Below are 17,883 nucleotides of genomic sequence, written 5' to 3' on the forward strand. Positions count from 1 at the left end.
CTCTTATTCAGATCATCGGCTCATGAATGTTGAAGTGAATTTAATCTTTACCACTTAAAGGGGTTGTAAAGGTAAACGTTTTTTTTTTTTTTACCTTAATGCATCCTATGCATTAAGGTAAAAAAACATCTGACAGCACCGAGCCCCCGTTTTTACTTACCTCTCCACTCGAAAGTCCCGGGCGCGTGCTTGTCATCCTGTTCGGTTCCCAGCCTGGCCGTTGATTGGCTAGGTTGGGCGGATTGATAGCAGCGCCACCATTGGCTGGATGACGCGGCGCGCCGGGGGGTGGGGCCAAGTGATGCAGTCGGCGGCTATGGCCACCGCTGTACCACGGGAGTGTGCTCGCAAAAGCTTTCCACCATGCGAGCTCGCTCGCATGAAGGTTAAACGTTTTTGCGAGGAGGAGCCGAGACAGCCGCCGAGGGACCGCAGAAGACGGGGTTAGGGGACACTCTGTGCAAAACGAGCTGCACAGTGGAGGTAAGTATAACATGTTTGTTTTTTAAAAAAAATAATTCTGCCTTTTAAAGACCAGGCCTATTTTTTTTAATTTGTTTACAAGTTAAAATCATTAAAGGGAAAAAAATAAATACATTGGATTTAAAATTGTTTGGAGGTCAGGTCTAGTATCCCTGTGATGCATATGATTGGCCAATATGTGTGGGTGTTGTGCTCTCCTCCTTCCTTTTTTATTTTTTTTGTGTGTGTTCCTGATTGTTTAAATTCAGCTATTGATAGTAGATTCAAATTATGTCTCTTCCAGGAAGCAGCTGCTCTGGGAAAGAAGGTCATGGTCTTGGATTACGTCGTACCCACCCCTCTAGGGGCGTCATGGGGTAGGTTTCTTCATGTAGATGGAATGTGAAATCGCTTTCAGTAGATTTCTGAGTGTTAAAGCAGAACGCTGCAGAATTCAACCTGCTCACTACTGCCCCCTTCTGATGGAAGGGTTTACAGAGGAGTGGGTGAGGGGAGGGGTCATAAAGATAATAAATACTTTATATAGATAAAAACCCTGGTGTTTGTTTTTTGCTCTCCACATTGTTAATATTTCCCCTCACTTACTTGTGAGAGCCTGAGCTGGAAGTGAGAGCAAATCTTCCCAAAGGAGACTTAATAGAAACCTGTCGGATGTTCTAATCCCTCCCCACTTTATCCAAAGGCTGCCATTCTGCCCGTGTAACGAATGATCGCTGGGTATTGGCGGACATAGAGTCCACCGTACTCGCCACTTGGCTCCCGTTGTGTAGAATCGGAGTGGGAGCGGGCCTGCCGGAGGCCCTCCAGACCAGCAATTATAAGATCGCATACTAGGTACGTGACCTGGCACAAATTGGCTGCACTAAATGTACGGTGGGCGCTCCGTAAGTGGTTAAAGGTCTATTTAAATCTGAACTCCATCTGAGTTTCTTTCAATATTGCGTTGTAGAGACGCTCCACTCCTGTACTGAAACTACATGCTCTGCACGCTGTCGGCTTTTAGCATTGTGCATTAGAAGCCGTCAGATCGCGTCTCACTTCCTGTCTGAAAGAAATCTACCATTATTTAGCAATTGCCTCTCTTCCCTGGCCCGTCCCCTTTTTTTTTTTCCATTCATAGCTGAAAGGCAATTTCAATCATGGAGGCTCAGCATCCCATGTGGGCCTTGCCATAGCTTGCTGTTTTTAGGAACCTTTATACATAAATATCACTGGCCCCTCTCACCATCCATGATCTGCCTTATTTGCATAGAAATGCAAAGAGTCATGACATCACTAGATCAAACAAAAGCTATCACTTGAAAATCCAGATTTTATTTTATGTTGAGAGAACCAGAGATGGTGAATTATCGGCTTTGGATCATCTGTCTCATTTTATTGTTCCTGTGAATTTTTCTTGCACTTCCTGCTATGGGAGTAGGTGCCAGAACATTAACTGCTAAGTACAGTGACAGATTGTTTTATCAAATATAATTTCCTTTTGTTTTTGTTGCTGCTTTAGTCACTGTGTACTCCTCCCCAGCTTAGTTTTTATAACTGATTTGTGTTTATGCAGGGCTCGGTGGTACATGTGTAAATGTTGGGTGTATTCCAAAGAAACTAATGCATCAAGCGGCTCTCTTGGGTCAGGCACTGAAAGATTCCAGGAAGTTTGGCTGGGAGTATGAAGAGCAAGGTAAAAAGAGAATGAAGTATGGAAAAAAAAAAAATTGTGCAAGCCAAGAGCTGAATTGCAACATGCGTGCCTGTCGCACACTTTCACAAGACATTTTGAACTGGTAAATCTTAATTGTAGAGTAGATTAAAAAGGAAAACAATTTGCCCAGGAGAATTCTGATCAAAGGAGGGAGCAGAGTGGGCACTAAAGTCCAAAGCTAAGGATGTGCTCATGCTAGTGTGATGTGGGAACCTTGCAAATCCACTGCGGGTTCCCGCATTGCACCTGACTCGTTCACACTGCCATATGTGAACTGCTGGGGAATGTCAATACATTGTTGGGCACCCCCATTTCAGCTCGCGCATCGCTCTGCGAACTCTCAGTTCGGATATGAATCTGATCGCATAAGTGTGAACACCTATGCGATCCAATTCTGGTGCGGACCAAAAAATGATCCTGTGCGAGTCTAGTCCGAATGCGATTTCAACCATACTAGCTGTCTTATTGCATGTGATTTGCAGTGCTGTGCGAATTGCATGCAATTTTTTGCACCACGTAGCAGTGTGAACCCGGCCCTTAAATGCAAATCTGTCAGTCACATACTTTGATGCAAGAAAAGGATTGAAGAGAGAGAAAATGTTAACTTTTGTTTTTAATTTTTATTTTTTTTCCCAATCTGCAGTGAGTCACAACTGGGATACAATGCGACAGAATATTCAGGACTACATTGGCTCTTTGAATTGGGGCTACAGAGTGTCTCTGCGGGACAAAAATGTCCGCTATGAAAACGCATATGCAGAGTTTGTTGAACCACATAAAATCAAGGTAATCTCACTTATTTAAAATTGCCCTTGTGAGTCAAAGTAGCCGAGAGGATTATCCCTCATTTTTATATTTTACTTTAGTTAAGCCAGCCATAAACCGAACCATGATCAAACCATCGATCAACACAGGTACAATCTGTTCGATTTTTAGGATGCAATTTATTTCCAGCGGTTATAGCCGCCAATAAAAAATTGCGGTGTTCTCCAGGCCGGGATGGCTGCACACCCACCCCCTCGGGTCTCAGATTACTCAGCTCCCTGTTCTATACTGTGCAGTGTGACATCAGATCCTCCGCTTTTGGAAGCACGGAAATGGTGTGTAAACTACACTTGATGTGTAAACCCCATTTTCGCCCGATATGTTTCAGCTGCCGAAATTTCAGTGCATCTCTATTGAATGGTTGTGGTGAACAGAGGGCTGCAGATTAATGGTTACTACATGTAGGAGGCGGCCAGTCACTTCAGTGGGTATATGTAAGGGTTTACAACCACTTTAACTCTAAATTGATGCACTACAAAGGCATTTAAAGCATCACCTATGGACAATTTTGGGTACCGTAGCTTTTTGCCACTTCATGTGCACACCGCTTTTTTTCTTAAAGCTTTGAAGTATTTGATAACCATTTACATGAGACCTCCTTGTGTTTTTATATTTTGCAAAAAAGGGGGATTTATATTGTGTTTCTGTGCACTAGTTTCTCAAATCTTTCAATTTTCAGGACATTATACAATGGTGCATTTTATTTTGTAACCTAAAAATCGTACGACTACGTGATCTCTGCTTTCAGAAAATGTATTGGGGGATTTTAAGCAATCGTTTGGCCTATAATGCACATGTTTCTATGTATGCATAAGGTTAAATATTACTCTGACAGTGAAAGAGTTGGACAAAAGTTGAGCCTTTAATGTCTAAAATTTCTGGTATTTTAGGCAACAAACAGGAAGGGAAAGGAGAGTTTCTTCACTGCAGCAAAGTTTGTTGTGGCCACAGGTGAAAGGCCCCGATACCTGGACATCCCTGGAGATAAAGAATTCTGCATCACCAGGTGGGTGTATTTTTTCCGTCAGACTTTCCCATTTTCTGTTTTGTGTTTTTTTACTATTACTACATTCCAGATTGTCAACCCCTCTTATAGACTTTGCACAATTTTCCTGAGTTTTGCTGTTATCTGACAGTTTTATAGTCAGGACCCAGTTTGCTTTAATAAAAAGCCTGGTTGTGTAACCTTCAATATATGCCAAGTATGTGTTTTTATTGCACAGTGGCCTCGCCTGCCTTCTCCATATTAGGGATGATCTTTGTGAACTCTAAAGAGCAGCTTGAATGCAAAAAAAAAAAAACTGCATGAGAAATACTGATGCTACTCAAGGAATTTTTGCAACCGTTTTTGAAAGGGTAGTTTTATAAAGAGGACTTGTACAAGCTGTGCCCAAATAAGTCAAGCAAAGGACTTAACCACTGTCTGCCATATAGCAGATTAAAAAACACAAATTGCTGCAGAAACGTATTGCATGCTTTTCTGCAGCTTCTCCATCGAAGTATATTAAACCAAAAAAGCACCGTTTTGTGTTGAAAAAAGTCCCTGACTCTTTCCAAATGGGCAGCGGCTGGAAAAAAAAATATGTGAATGTGTCCCATAGGAAAATATGTTGCATGAACTGTAGTGCGTATCTGCAAAAAAAATGCATAGGTGTGAACCAAGCCCAAGACATTTGGTAAAATGGGGTTAAAAAAAACTAGAATTAGCCCTTGAACAGTTAATGAAATTTATAGTAGCGGTTTGCTCTTTATGTGCTATAAAGGGCTAATTTTTATTTATTTCTTTAACCCTATTATGTTACTGATTGATTTTATGAAAATGGTAATCGATTCATTTTTAGCCCTATAGCAGAATGACATGTGTATGACGTCCAGCAGGATAAGCTGTGATCGCGCGTGGCGATCGTTGGTGTTGTCAGTCATTACGGAATCTCGATAAAGAGCCTTTGACGTGGGCTCTTTACCATGTGATCAGCTGTGTTCAATCAGTGTAAACGGGAAGAGCCGTTGTTCGGCTTTTCCTCCACTCACACGCTAGTAGAGGAGAGCCGACCGGCTGCTCTCCTGACAGCGGGTCTGCGCTAATTATCGGTTTGCAGTTTTGGTCGACCAGTTGCCAAATCGCACAATTGGCCCTCGCTCTTTAAAACAAAATGTACAACAAATCTTTGGGGTATTGCTTAGGCATATTTGTGGGGTAATTGACTACAAAGTCAATTCATTGTTCTCCTTAAGCCCCCATTCACACCTAGGCGTTTTGTCGCCTGTAGTGTGACGCTGCAGCAGCCCCGAGACGCCAGAGGGACGAAAACACATGCACCTCTATGGAGATGGTTCACATCTCCACGCCGTACGCCTGAAAAAAAGTCCTGGACCTTTTTTTCAGGCGGCGTTCGGCATAGGAGATGTGAAGGCTGCATTCACAATCGCGGCGTTTTGTCGCCGCAAATCGCGGTACAAAACGCTGCTATTTGTCGCCGCAATTCGCTGGACAAAACGCCGCGATTTTGTACGCCGAAGTGTGAATGCAGCCTAAGATGGCAAAGCTTTGCTTTGCGTTCAGGTCTCTTTATGATTACAAAAACCTTTTCTGGCTTTGCTAATCTAAAAAGATTTCATCATATGTAATGGTGAAAGGTGTTTCTTCACTTCTCTTCCGTTTTTGAGAAAGATCAGTTGGCATTCTTCAGAATGTTTGTTTATTATTTGGCTTAAAGCTGAACTCCAGAGACACCAACTTTAATTTGCATCTATTCAATAACCACAAGGGAGAGATGGAGAGATAGATATAGAGAATATCTCTAATAATAATATCTATCTGTTTTGCGTGTACCCAGGTTCCTTTGGAAACCCAATGTTTACATTGTAAAAGTAGCAGTGACCTTATCAGTGTGCTGTACATAGCCTGAGCAGAGCTGTGGGAGGGGCTCAGCAGGCTCGGTCTACTACAGGCTGCCTGCAGAAATTTACAGGAGGGGCGGAGGCAAGAAAAGTCACCCTGCACAATGTGGGAAAGCAGCAGTGACCAGTCTTTGAGCCGGTTCACACCGGGAATCGTATTAGAACACTGTGTGTTCCTGTGTGATTCACTTGCAGTTCTGTGAGGTGCGATTTCAGCCTGTTCAAAAAAAAAATCACACCACACAATGCACTACTTTTTGGAAACTCGATGTAACCGGATTGCACGGTACAGGCACACGTGCTGCATTTGGGGTTTCATTTCCCAACTGTTTCCTGCACTGCGTGGCCCTAAATTATAGGCAACTGCTGCACAGATCTGGAAGAAATGCATACAGACCAAGATTCCAGGAAGAATACACATGACCGTTGTGGTTAGACAATATTTGCTGATCCCGGAGTTCAGCTCTAACAAATGTGTAATTATTTCCTGTTTTGTCAGACATCCTTTTTTTTTTTTTTTTTTTTTTTTTTTTTTTTACTATTTAAACTGGTGTGAAAATGAACTTGGTAATGTATTTCTGTAAAGTCATTGGCCCAGATTCAGTAAGAATTGCGCATAAATTACGGAGGCACAGGGCAACGATTTTGCCCTGCGCCCCCGCAAATTTGCGCCGCTGCCCTCGATTCACGGAGCAGTAGCTCCGTAAATTGCGAGGGCGCGCCGGCAAAATTGCCCGGCGTAAGCGCGCGCAATTTAAATGATCCCGCAGGGGGCGGGAATCATTTAAATTAGGCGCGTTCCCGCGCCGATCGTAAAGCGCATGCGCCGTCGGGAAACTTTCCCGGCGTGCATTGCGGCAAATGACGTCGCAAGGACGTCATTTGCTTCAAAGTGAACGTGAATGGCGTCCAGCGCCATTCACGAATCACTTACGCAAACGACGTGAAATTCAAATTTCACGACGCGGGAACGGTGGGTATACTTTAGCATTGGCTGCCCCTACTATTAGAAGGGGCAGCCTTGCGCTAAAGACGCCGGTGTTAGTATGCAATTTGCATACTATACACTGAGCACAATGGGAGCGCCCCCTAGCGGTCATCGCAAGAATGCAGCCTAAAATCTGCGTGGCATAAGAGCCTTATGCCACGCAGATTTTAGGCTGCAGTCGGCGTTACGATGTTCCTGAATCGGGAGCATTCGTAACGCCGGCGCAAGCAATTGCGCTGCGTAACTATGGTTACGCAGGCGCAATTGCTCTCTGAATCCGGGCCATTCTCTTTAACTGAAATGCATTAACCATATCCTGAGAATTCTATTGGTCATGGGTTTTCCTCTGGCTTCACACTAGTCCAATGTTTAGCGGTTCCTCTCCGTTGTAGCTGCGGATGAGCTGACCCGGGAGAGGGGGGGAGAAAATTTGTGATCAGATCTGCTAATCGGATGCGTTTCCATAGATTGTTTCTGCAATTCACACTGCAATGCCTAGAAAACGCACAGGTTTTTTGGACAATGCGGATTGCAAATGCAACGCACATATGTGAACCAGATTAATTCAAACGAATAGATCAGGGATATGCAATTAGCGGACCTCCCATCATGCCTCTAGGTGTCATGCTCATGGCTGTCAGAGCTTTGCTATGCCTCATGGGATTTGTAGTTCTGCAACAGCTGGAGGTCCGCTAATTGCATATCCCCGGAATAGATTTTAAAATGTTCTGCGAATTGGATGCGGTGTAAGCTGCATCCAATTTGCATAGGTGTGAACCTTCTTTTAGATACATTTTTGATTGTCCCTGTGTAGTAATCGCGACTTTCCTTTTCATAGGGTGCAACGTTGTCTTCAATGAAATCACTCCAGGGTTGTCATCTGCTACTTGGACATTGGCAGTGTTGATCAGTGAATATCTTTGCCTAGGCCCCATACACACTTGTATTGTATTGTATTTTTTGTCTTCAGATGTACCAAAACCATATAATATGAGTTTAAACCTTAGAGTTTAGATTTGTATGCAATCATGCAGGCACTACATGCTTTTGGTAAATCGAAAGACAAAAATCTGCAGAAAATGTAATAGTGCGTATGGGGTCTCAGACTGACAGCACATTGCTCTGTCTGCAGTAGCTTAGCTACATGACAGAATGGTCCCTGTTCCCCTAGTTTCGTCTAGCATAGCTCAGGAGTAGATAAAATACTAGAAGCTTTCAATGGATTTTAACCTGGAGCAAGATTGCTGTTCAGATCAGCTGGCCTGTTGTGGTTTGTGGAGTATGAAACCAATATCCGTGTAAAAATTCATTTATGAAATGGCCAGTGTTCATTAACTGCGACCTCACTATGAAAATAATCCTAGGAGATTCCAGCCACAAACGATTGCAGAAAAGAGTGCCAGACAAAAGAAAACAGCTGAAAGTATCTGAGGCAACTTTCTGCCAGGGGCATTTTTATTTATTTTTTTCACATTTAAAAATCTGCAATTTCTTTTTTTTTTTTTTTTTTGCCAGAAAATTACTTGGACTGCATATTCCAGGTCTTACTAATTTGTACGGGGGCAAAATGATATCTCTCACTCTCTGGAGTCCATACCTCAGTGGTTGTAAAACCAATTTTCTTCTTTCTATAATCCAATGTGTTAAAGTATTTACCCCCGTGTGTGTGTGTGTACACATACATACTGCTTCATACCTAATTTCAAAGAGCCCCTTGACTCTCACGTGACCACCCACCGCTGTCTTCTCTGATTCTATGGCTACAGCGGGTGGGGCTGAGAATACCCAGTTTGTCGGCTGAGAGGAGAGCTGCAGGGCGGTCAAGTGATCACCAAGCAGCACTCTGAAAATGGGTATAAAGGCCACTTTTTTTTTTTTTTTTTAGATATATATTTATAAATGACATAGGGGCAACAATTTGCAGCAGGAGGGAAGGAGCGGGTACTAAAAGAGCTTGACAGGCAGGGCGGGAGGTGAGAAGAGCTGCTGGTGAGGGAGGCACGTAAACTAACCAGTGTCAGGGTTCAGCAGCCATGATAAACCGTGGTTAGTTTACAGGGAGCGGCCAGAACCAGGCAGGATCAACCAGGTATTTCAGGTGATACAAGGGGCCAAAGCACTGTGCTTTATAGCAAGCTTAAAAGGGAACAGGATCCATAATGTTTTTATTTTTTTTGGAGTAACAAACACTTTAATACAGGAGAGAATTTTGCTAGTTTTGGAAACTGCAGCTTGGCATTGCATGCTAATGAGTGTATGATTTACCAGAACACCCAGATCCTTCTCCACCATTGATTCCCCCAGTTGTACTCCACCCTAATATGTATGATGCATGCATATTTTATCCCTCTAGTGCATAACGTTACATTTATCAGCATTAAACCTAATTTACCACATCGTTCCCCAATGAAACTGCATTGAGGTCCGCTTGTAAATTGGAGACATCCTGTAAGGACGTTATTCCACTCCATAGCTTGGTGTCGTCTGCAAAGTCTAAAATAGTACTTTTAATCCCAGACACAATATCATTTATAAAGATATAAAAAAAATAAGGGTCCCACCACTGATAACCTTAGATCATACAGAGTAAGAGTCATTAATCCCTACTTTCTGAATGCTGTCTTTTAGCCAGTTTTCTATCCATTTACACAGATTTTTTTCAAACCTGTAAATTTTACCTCCTACATTAGCAAAGTGTACAGGCTTGGGGAAAATCAGGGTATCCTTCTCCAATATTCATATTTAAAATTTATTAAATTGAGAGACTCTTCATCATTTTTTTTTTCTCTCCTTTTTTTTTTTTTTTTATATGCCATTAAGGGAACACTTGCTGTGTGTGAAAGACCTGTCCACAAAACCATTAGGCTTGTTTGAAGTCTTTGCAGGAGACAAGTGGCAGCATCCCCAAAAAATAAGACACAACTAGCATTGTTTTTAAAGTGCTGTTCTTGCCCCAAATTTAAAGTGACCAGCTCTTCAGATTAGGGTATCCCTCTTTCTTTTTAATAACTTTCTTTTTTGGGATGCTTTGAAATTTCCACGTAGTGTTGTGCCATCTTGTGGCCATACTATAGTATTACACTAATCTGCATCCCTCTGCGTTTTAGACAGGTACAGTACCCAGCCCCACTGCTGGCAAGCTGGACTGGGCTGAGCGCTGTACTGAGTGGTAATCTCATTTAGGGCTCTGTGCTTTCAGAAACTAATGTCCCAAACGCAGCTCTACTAAACACTTGAGTATCACTTGGTACGGCAGTAAACCCCCCCTCCCCCCCCCCCCAGCCAGCTGCAGCCTACAATTGATGACTGCCCACAAGCAGTGGGGCTGGATGCTGCACCTGTTCCTCCCCGGGCACACACTAAACTGCCAGGAAAGATGCACAGCAGCTACCCAGGAGGGCCCAATGATCAGGAAAAATTACAAACCAGCTGCACAAGGAATGAAGGAGATTTGTATATGTTCTGTAGTCTGTTACTGTGACTAAAAGGAATGAAGGTTGTCAGTTTAGAGAAATCTGAATGGAAATAAAAGGAAGTTATGGGGGGGTTCTGAAGACAACAATCATCCATACTCTCCTCTCTGCTGCAGAATCGGTGTTATGCTGCAGCTGTGGCCCCACTGGTTTAAAGACTGAAAACTGAGGATTCACATGCCTGCTGATCGCTCAGTTCTCTTTCAGCATGTGAGGGGTGACACTCGGTCACAGTTCTCCACTCTGCCCTTTCAGCGCTTACTGGAGCATCGGGTTGGAGAGGGGAGCCAGCTGCCAATCAAGTAGCTGGGTTTATCCCAAAAATATGGTTGGGATTAGGGCTGAAACAACTAATCGATTATGAAATTAATCGATTTATGAAAATTGTAATCGATTGATCGGCCAGTAACATAATGGGGTTAAAAAAATGAAAATTAGCCCTTTATAGTACAAAAAAGCAAATCGCTACTGTAAGTATTACTTTCACTGTCCCACAGTAAAAAAATGAACTCCTTACAGTAGCAATTATTTGCTCTTTTTGTACTTATTTTTGTTTTTTTAACCCTCATTATGTTACTAAACATCTCAGGCCGGGGTCTGCTTTTTGCAGAAACTCACTACAGTTCATTTACATGTTTTCCTATGGGACACGTTCACATCCATGATTTTTATTTTTTTTTTCAGCTGCTGCGTATTTGGAAAGGCCGAGGACTTTTTTTTAACGCAAAACGGTGCTATTTTTTTTTTTTTTTTTTTGGTTCAATATACTTCAATGGAGAAGCTGCAGAAAAGCATGTAATGTGTTTTTGCGGGAATTTGTGTTTTGTAATCTGCCCAACAACAAATTGGCTATTTTTTCGATTAATCGAAACAATAATCGGCCAACTAATCGATTATGAAAATAGTCGTTAGTTGCAGCCCTAGTTTGGATCCTTCCAAGCAGCTCTGTGACTTCAACTGACAGCAGGTTTTAGGTCCCTTTCACATTTGTGCAACCGCGTGATTTATTTTTATTTATTTTTTAACCGCAATTTTACCTCAACCTTGATGCCTGTGTAATGTGGAGGTGTACGACTTGTCATGCGACTTTGATGTTGCTCAGGTGTGAAAGGGGCCTTAGGTGATTTCTGGGTAACAAGCGAGCACAAGTATGTGCATTGCTGTCATCCACAACAAAAGTATAACCAAACTTCTCTTTTTAAAATGTTTTTTTTTTTTTTCTCTTCAGTTACAAAATAGATTCTTATGTTTATTGATGTTTTATCTCTGACACTCTCTTCTCCCCTCACAGCGATGACCTTTTTTCCTTGTCATATTGCCCTGGAAAAACACTTGTGGTTGGGGCCTCCTACGTGGCGTTGGAATGTGCCGGTTTTTTGGCTGGTATAGGTCTCGATGTAACTGTCATGGTGCGATCCATATTCCTCCGTGGCTTTGACCAGGAAATGGCAGAGAAAGCCGGCACCCACATGGAAACGCATGGAGTGAAGTTCCTCAAGAAATTTGTACCAACTGCTGTAAGAAATTTTTACTGTCATTTACAGACTGCTACAATTCTCTGCTGTGTGACTGTAAACCATTCCTTGTGTTTTTCACTCTTGAAATTAAATAATTCCTTCTTTTTTAAGTCAAAGCCCAATTCCAGACAAAGTGTTTTTATCCTAAAGGGGCTCTGTTGCAAATGCAAAATCCACCCTTGGTCGCATCTCATGTGCTCCTTCTGCGTTTTTTGCTGCTGATAAATGATTGGTCATTTAGTGTATGGGGGAGCATGTGACGACCTATGATTCAGTGCTCAGGTCTAGCAGTGAATTGCCATGTCTGAGAACAGATGCATCATGGGAAGAGGGTATGTCACCATTACTGCAGTTTGCCAAGTCTTTAATTGGGGGTTTTGAATGACCACAAGGGGAAAACATTAGAGAAAAGCATTGAACTGTATGCTGTCTCAAAACGTTGTGACTGTTCAATTCTTCACTGCTGCATAATATTGTTTTGGATTCTGTGGGGTCTATTTACTTAAGGTAAATGGACTGTGTACATTGCAGTTGCACTCTGCTCCAGAGCTTAGTAAATTAAGTGAAGCTTTATTCTTCATGTGATTGGGTATTCTTTGCAAGGATATAAAAAATAAAAAAAATTCTTGTACAGAACTGGACAATGGAAGTCAGCAGAGTTTCTTCATTTACTAAACTCGTCAGCAAATGCACTTGCAGAGTGCAACTGAAAATTGCAGTCTACTTGCCTTTAGTAAATGGACCACTTTGATTCTATACTTATTAAGGAGTGGTGACATTCAGCATGCCTGCCCTAGAGATAAAAGAAGGCCACTCTGTATTCTGTATTGCTCTTTTAAAGTGGAACTTCATGATTTATGGCACATTCACAAATGCACCCAACATGCATTCTATACATCAACCCCAGTTCCTGGCGATTAGTTGCAGAAGGCAGCCCCACTGAAATCGGTGAGAGGCTTCCCGATTGCGCAGGACCAGTAGCTTGTAATCGCTCATGCATCAGTCCATTGGGAGCGAACAGCCCTAGATAATGGATGACGCCAGTGTTGCTTTGTCTGAACAGACTGCCAGTACTGGAGCAAGCAGGTAGTGGGGGTCTCTGGAGGGTGTAGAACTTGACAGGGTTTATTTTTTATTTATTTTTTCCAATTGAAACAAATGAGTGGAGTTCTACTTCGAATAGTGTGTCATTTTAGGATGGACTGTTGCCTTTTTCTGTGGTTTATTAAGCTAACTGATAACACCCCCCCACACACAGATTGAAGAGCTGGAGCCCGGTACTCCAGGAAGGATCAGAGTCGTTGCCAAGTCCACTGAAAGCGATCAAGTCATCGAAGAGGAATATAATACTGTAAGTGATCTTTTGACTGTCACAAGTCTGTGCTCCAGACATTGTTTCTCTCTTTGTTTACGCTCTATGCATAATACATTTTGTTCTTGCAGGTACTGATTGCTGTAGGCAGAGACTCCTGCACCAAAAATATCGGCTTAGAGAAAATTGGTGTTAAAATAAATGAAAGGTAGGTCTTCTCGATTTTAAAGGTTGCCAAACAAAAAATAAATAAAAATCCAACTTCCTGCGCTCAGATATGGTGCTTGAAATTTGGATGTTGTGGAGTTCTGTACTTGGAAAATTGTGATGAGCATGACCTTTGTATTGGTTTGTGTACGATAACCTATTTATTTTAACATTCGTTCCTCCCCTGCGATGCATGACCCTGGAAGTGATTAGGAATTTTGTCTCCCCTGTTTTCGTTTTTTTACTGGCCTTTGCCAGGCAATCATCTGATCAAACTCATCTGTTTAAAAGGTTTGGGGCAGAGGAGGAATTGGGGGGGTCTTGTACACTCCTTGTCACTGCCCAAGCTATCACAAGAGGTGTTAATGCTTTGTGATGGCTATAAAGGGGGGGGGGAAGCCCTGTTTGATGCAAGGGACGCACCTTCTTCACAGCACACAGGAACAATGCAGCGTTGAGTATATGACTCGTGGGGTGTGTGTTCAAGCTCCCCTCCCCCGCCACCTTTTTAATCTCGGTGTCGAAATGACTTAAAAATGACACTCGGTGCTTTGGATTAGAGGCAGGATTACAACCAATTTAACAAAAAAAAAAACTGTTGCTTTAGTTGAAACGCTTAAGGTTTTCTAACTGAACTTTTGCTGTTTTCTCCAGATGGCAAATGACTGAGTTAAAGGGGTTGTAAACCCGTGTGTGTGTGTGTGTGTGTGTGTGTGTGTGTGTGTGTGTGTGTGTGTGTGTTTTAAAAAAAAAAAAAAAAGGAATAACTTGCCTATACTTACCTGCCCTGTGCAATCGTTTTGCACAGAACAGCCCTGGCCCTCCTCTTCTGGGGTGCCCCACTGATGCTCCACACCCCTCTTCATTGGGTGCCCCCACAGAAAGCTGCTTTCCCTGGGGACACTGTGCATGCTTGCTCCCGAGTCCCGCTGCTGCGTCCAACACAAACAGCAGGACTCAGCCCCACTCCCATGTTACTGAATTTGATTGATAGCCGCTGGAGCCAATGGATCCTGCCATCTGTCCAATTTAGGATAGAGACAGTGACTGGAGCCTCTGCGCTCGTGCACATCGCTGGATGGGATTGAGGCTTTACAGCCATTTAAGGCCTGGTTCACACTGCTGCGAATTCTATTGCGAATTTGATCCGTTGCGATTACTCAAATTCGCAAGTCATTTTACTAACAGTTTTCCATGAGTGCCGTTCACATCAATGTGATGCGAATCTAAGCTGCGTTAAAGGGTCCTGTGCGAGTTTGATCCGCGTGCGATGCAAATTCAGCTCTATAGACTGGCATTCCCTGGAATCGCGGCAAAATCTCGGTGAAATCGCACGATTTTGAAGACGCAGCAGTGTGAACCGGGCCTAAAGCAGAGATTATTTGCAGACCCGTCTTCCCCCAATTTGTATCCAGTACCCTGTGACTTGTATATGGTGCTTTCATTATGTATGTAGATAAAGCTTGTTCTACAGTCAGGTCACATCAGAACAAATAATCATAAGGTCTCTGGTACTGTCATCTGTACACACTTGCTAGAAGTAGGACACCCACACATGAATTGTGTGTGTGTGTGTGTGTGTGTGTGTGTGTGTGTGTGTGTGTGTGTGTGTGTGTGTGTGTTTCCTTTTTCATGAGTAATAGTCTTGCAAAATTACTTCACAAAATGACTTCACTAATTCCACACATGTGGTTCTTTTCCTAAGAAATGGCAAGATTCCAGTGAATGACGAAGAACAGACCAACGTGCCTTACGTGTATGCCATTGGAGATATCCTGGAGGGAAAGTGGGAGTTGACGCCGGTGGCAATCCAAGCAGGGCGTTATCTTGCCAGGAGATTGTATGGAGACTCCAATGTAAAGGTGTGAATGCAGCGCTATATTACACACGGCGATCCCTGAGATAAAAGCTGCACTGTCGTTTTATACATGGAGATTCAGACTACAAATTGCAGTTTTTGACACTCTTTAAATTGCACTGAAATCAGATTTTAAATCAAAGCATGAGCCCTGGGCTTCTAGCTCCGGCTGTTAGTATTGTTTTCAGATATTGCTGTGGATTAAGCAGTCCACCCCACACTCTTCTAAGTCTGTAATCTGCAGGCTGGAAATGTTGTCTATAGACTATTTGCTGTCTCTTTTCAGGTGTAAGGCTGCTTTTAGTATTTATTTGAATCTGGTGACCACAACCAGCAGAAAGGAAGTTTCAGATTGAGAAAGCAAACTTTCCCACTGAACATGTGAGGCGCTATGAGAAATCTGACTCAGTAGAGAACTCGGATTAAAGTGCATGAAGTAGTGTTTGGGTAACATTTAGTAGTTTGGTTATTTTGTTTCCTGGAATCAATTTAAGTAATGGACCGTCTCGTTTTTAAACAGTAATTCCAGGTGTGGGTGTGTTGTGCGTAATTTAGGTATGCACTGATTTATTATCAGAAATACGGTTATCGGGGGTTCTGCTGATAAAAAAAAAAAAAAAGTGGCAAAAAACGCACATGATTTTGCTGCAGTTTTTATAGATCATGTAGCACACTTGCATTTTTGATGCCCTTTTAAATTTTTCAATGCTTTTCAATGGGGAGTTAAAAACCCTGCGCCAAAAAACGCAGCAAGCAGGATTTTTAACACCGCAATGGAAGTGCAACGAACCAGTTGGAAGACATAGGCCCAGATTCTCGTAGGAGTTACGCCGGCCAAACTCCTACGAGTGTGAGGCGTCGTATCTATGCGCCTGATTCTTAGAATCAGTTGCGCGTAGATTTGTCTTGGATCCGACATGTGTAAGACACTTACGCTGTTGTATCTAAGTTGCATATTTACGCTGGCCGCTAGGTGGCGCTTCCGTCGATTTACGCGTCGAATATGGTAATGAGCTAGATACGCCGATTCTCAAACGTACGTGCGCACGGGGCGCATTTTTTTTTTTTTTACGTCAACGTAAGGCTTTTTCCGGCGTAAAGTTACCCCTGCTCTATGAGGCATACCAATGTTAGGTATGGATGTCGGAACAGCGTCAAATTTTTCACGTTTTACGTCATTTGCGTAAGTCGTCCTTGAATGGGGCTGGACGTAACTTACGTTCACGTCGACTAAGCATTGAGCGGGTGCAATTTAATTTGAAAATTCGATGTGATACTGAGCATGTGCGCGCATGCGCCGTTCAATAAAAGCGTCATTTACGTGGGGTCACAAAACATTTACATACAACGCCCCCTACTAGCCTAGTTTGAATTGGGCGTGCTTACGCCGTAAAAGATGCACTACGCCGCCGTAACTTAGAGCGGAAGATGTTTCTGAATACGGGACCTGCCGCTCTAAGTTACGGCGGCGTAGTGTATCTGAGATACGCCCACCTAAAGATGAGCGCTTTTTTGAGAATCTGGGCCTCAGACTTTAAAGCGGAGTTCCACCCAAAAGTGGAACTTCCACTCATTTGTCTCCTCCGCTCGGCTTTTTCCTCCTCCCTCTTTCGCCAGGCCAGTAGGAGAGAGGTGCGAAGCCTTCGGCATGCGCAGTAGGGTTTCCAATGTGAAGCTGTAAGGCTACATTACCGGGTTCCCTTACTTGCAATGGCGGGGGCAGCACCCGACAGCTGATGGAAATGTCGGCTGTGGCGCCGGACTCCAGGAGAGGTAAGTGTCCTATTAAAAGTTAGCAGCTGCAGTATGTGCAGAAAAAAAAGTGCTTCAAAAACTGTGCAGCTGATCAAGTGCTGATGGCTGAAAATTCATATTCATGATATTTATTAAAAAGTCAAATATACTATAAAGTCTATCTCAAACATTTTTTTTTTTTTTTGTTTTTTTAATCAGAGCACCACTATACATAATTACAATGGGTCAGCTTGGACCAAAGTAACTATATTTACCATAATGACTGTTTGCCCCTGGAAAGTGGAAATCGCTTAAGTAGACACCAATACTCCAGTGATCTCCAATTGCTTCTGGGCCACCAGCCAATCGGCTGCATCACAGTTTACTGAACACAGGAGTTTGGTCACTCGGAAAATGTGCCATTCAGAGAATGCTTTGCGTTTTCCAAGTAATTTTAAAGTGTTCTCTGATTTTAATGGGGTGGAGAAGCGGGGGTGGTGACATTACGCTCTCCACATCGTGCATTCATCAAACTTTTTTTGCTTTGCAATTTCTAAATGGTGCCACAATGCAGGAGGTCAGCCACTTGTCGTGGGAGGAAGCGGAGATCCCTGGAATAGCAGTGTCTACTTCTGTGACTTCCAGGGGCATCAGCCTCTTATATAGTATATGTTTCTGCATTGGTCAAAGCTGGACCAATATGTATAACATGACGCCTGAAATTCTTTAGTGTTTTGCTGAAGTCTGTCTCCAAGTCAATATAGCAATCAGCATAGCATAAGGAAAGTACATTGCATGTTCAGTAATATTGGCCATTTATTTTCCTTATCCATATTGCCTGTTCCTGCCGCTTCCCACGTGTTTCCCTAGACTTCCAACAGAGGGCCTA

At 43.0% G+C, this 17,883-nt stretch overlaps 1 protein-coding gene across 1 annotated transcript in view; it reads left to right on the forward strand.

The window, feature by feature from the left end:
• The window catches only part of TXNRD3 (thioredoxin reductase 3), a 34,676-nt gene that overhangs the window by 9,556 nt on the left and 7,237 nt on the right, over positions 1–17,883 (forward strand). Inside the window, exons 5-12 of the mRNA XM_040358988.1 lie at positions 767–839; positions 2,039–2,158; positions 2,823–2,965; positions 3,895–4,010; positions 11,658–11,883; positions 13,142–13,234; positions 13,327–13,403; positions 15,108–15,264. Coding sequence (XP_040214922.1) covers positions 767–839; positions 2,039–2,158; positions 2,823–2,965; positions 3,895–4,010; positions 11,658–11,883; positions 13,142–13,234; positions 13,327–13,403; positions 15,108–15,264 — 1,005 coding nt within the window. The remainder of the gene's footprint in view (positions 1–766; positions 840–2,038; positions 2,159–2,822; positions 2,966–3,894; positions 4,011–11,657; positions 11,884–13,141; positions 13,235–13,326; positions 13,404–15,107; positions 15,265–17,883) is intronic.

This window comes from Rana temporaria, chromosome 7 (genome assembly GCF_905171775.1).
Source record: "Rana temporaria chromosome 7, aRanTem1.1, whole genome shotgun sequence".
Classification (NCBI taxonomy): Eukaryota; Metazoa; Chordata; class Amphibia; order Anura; family Ranidae; genus Rana; species Rana temporaria.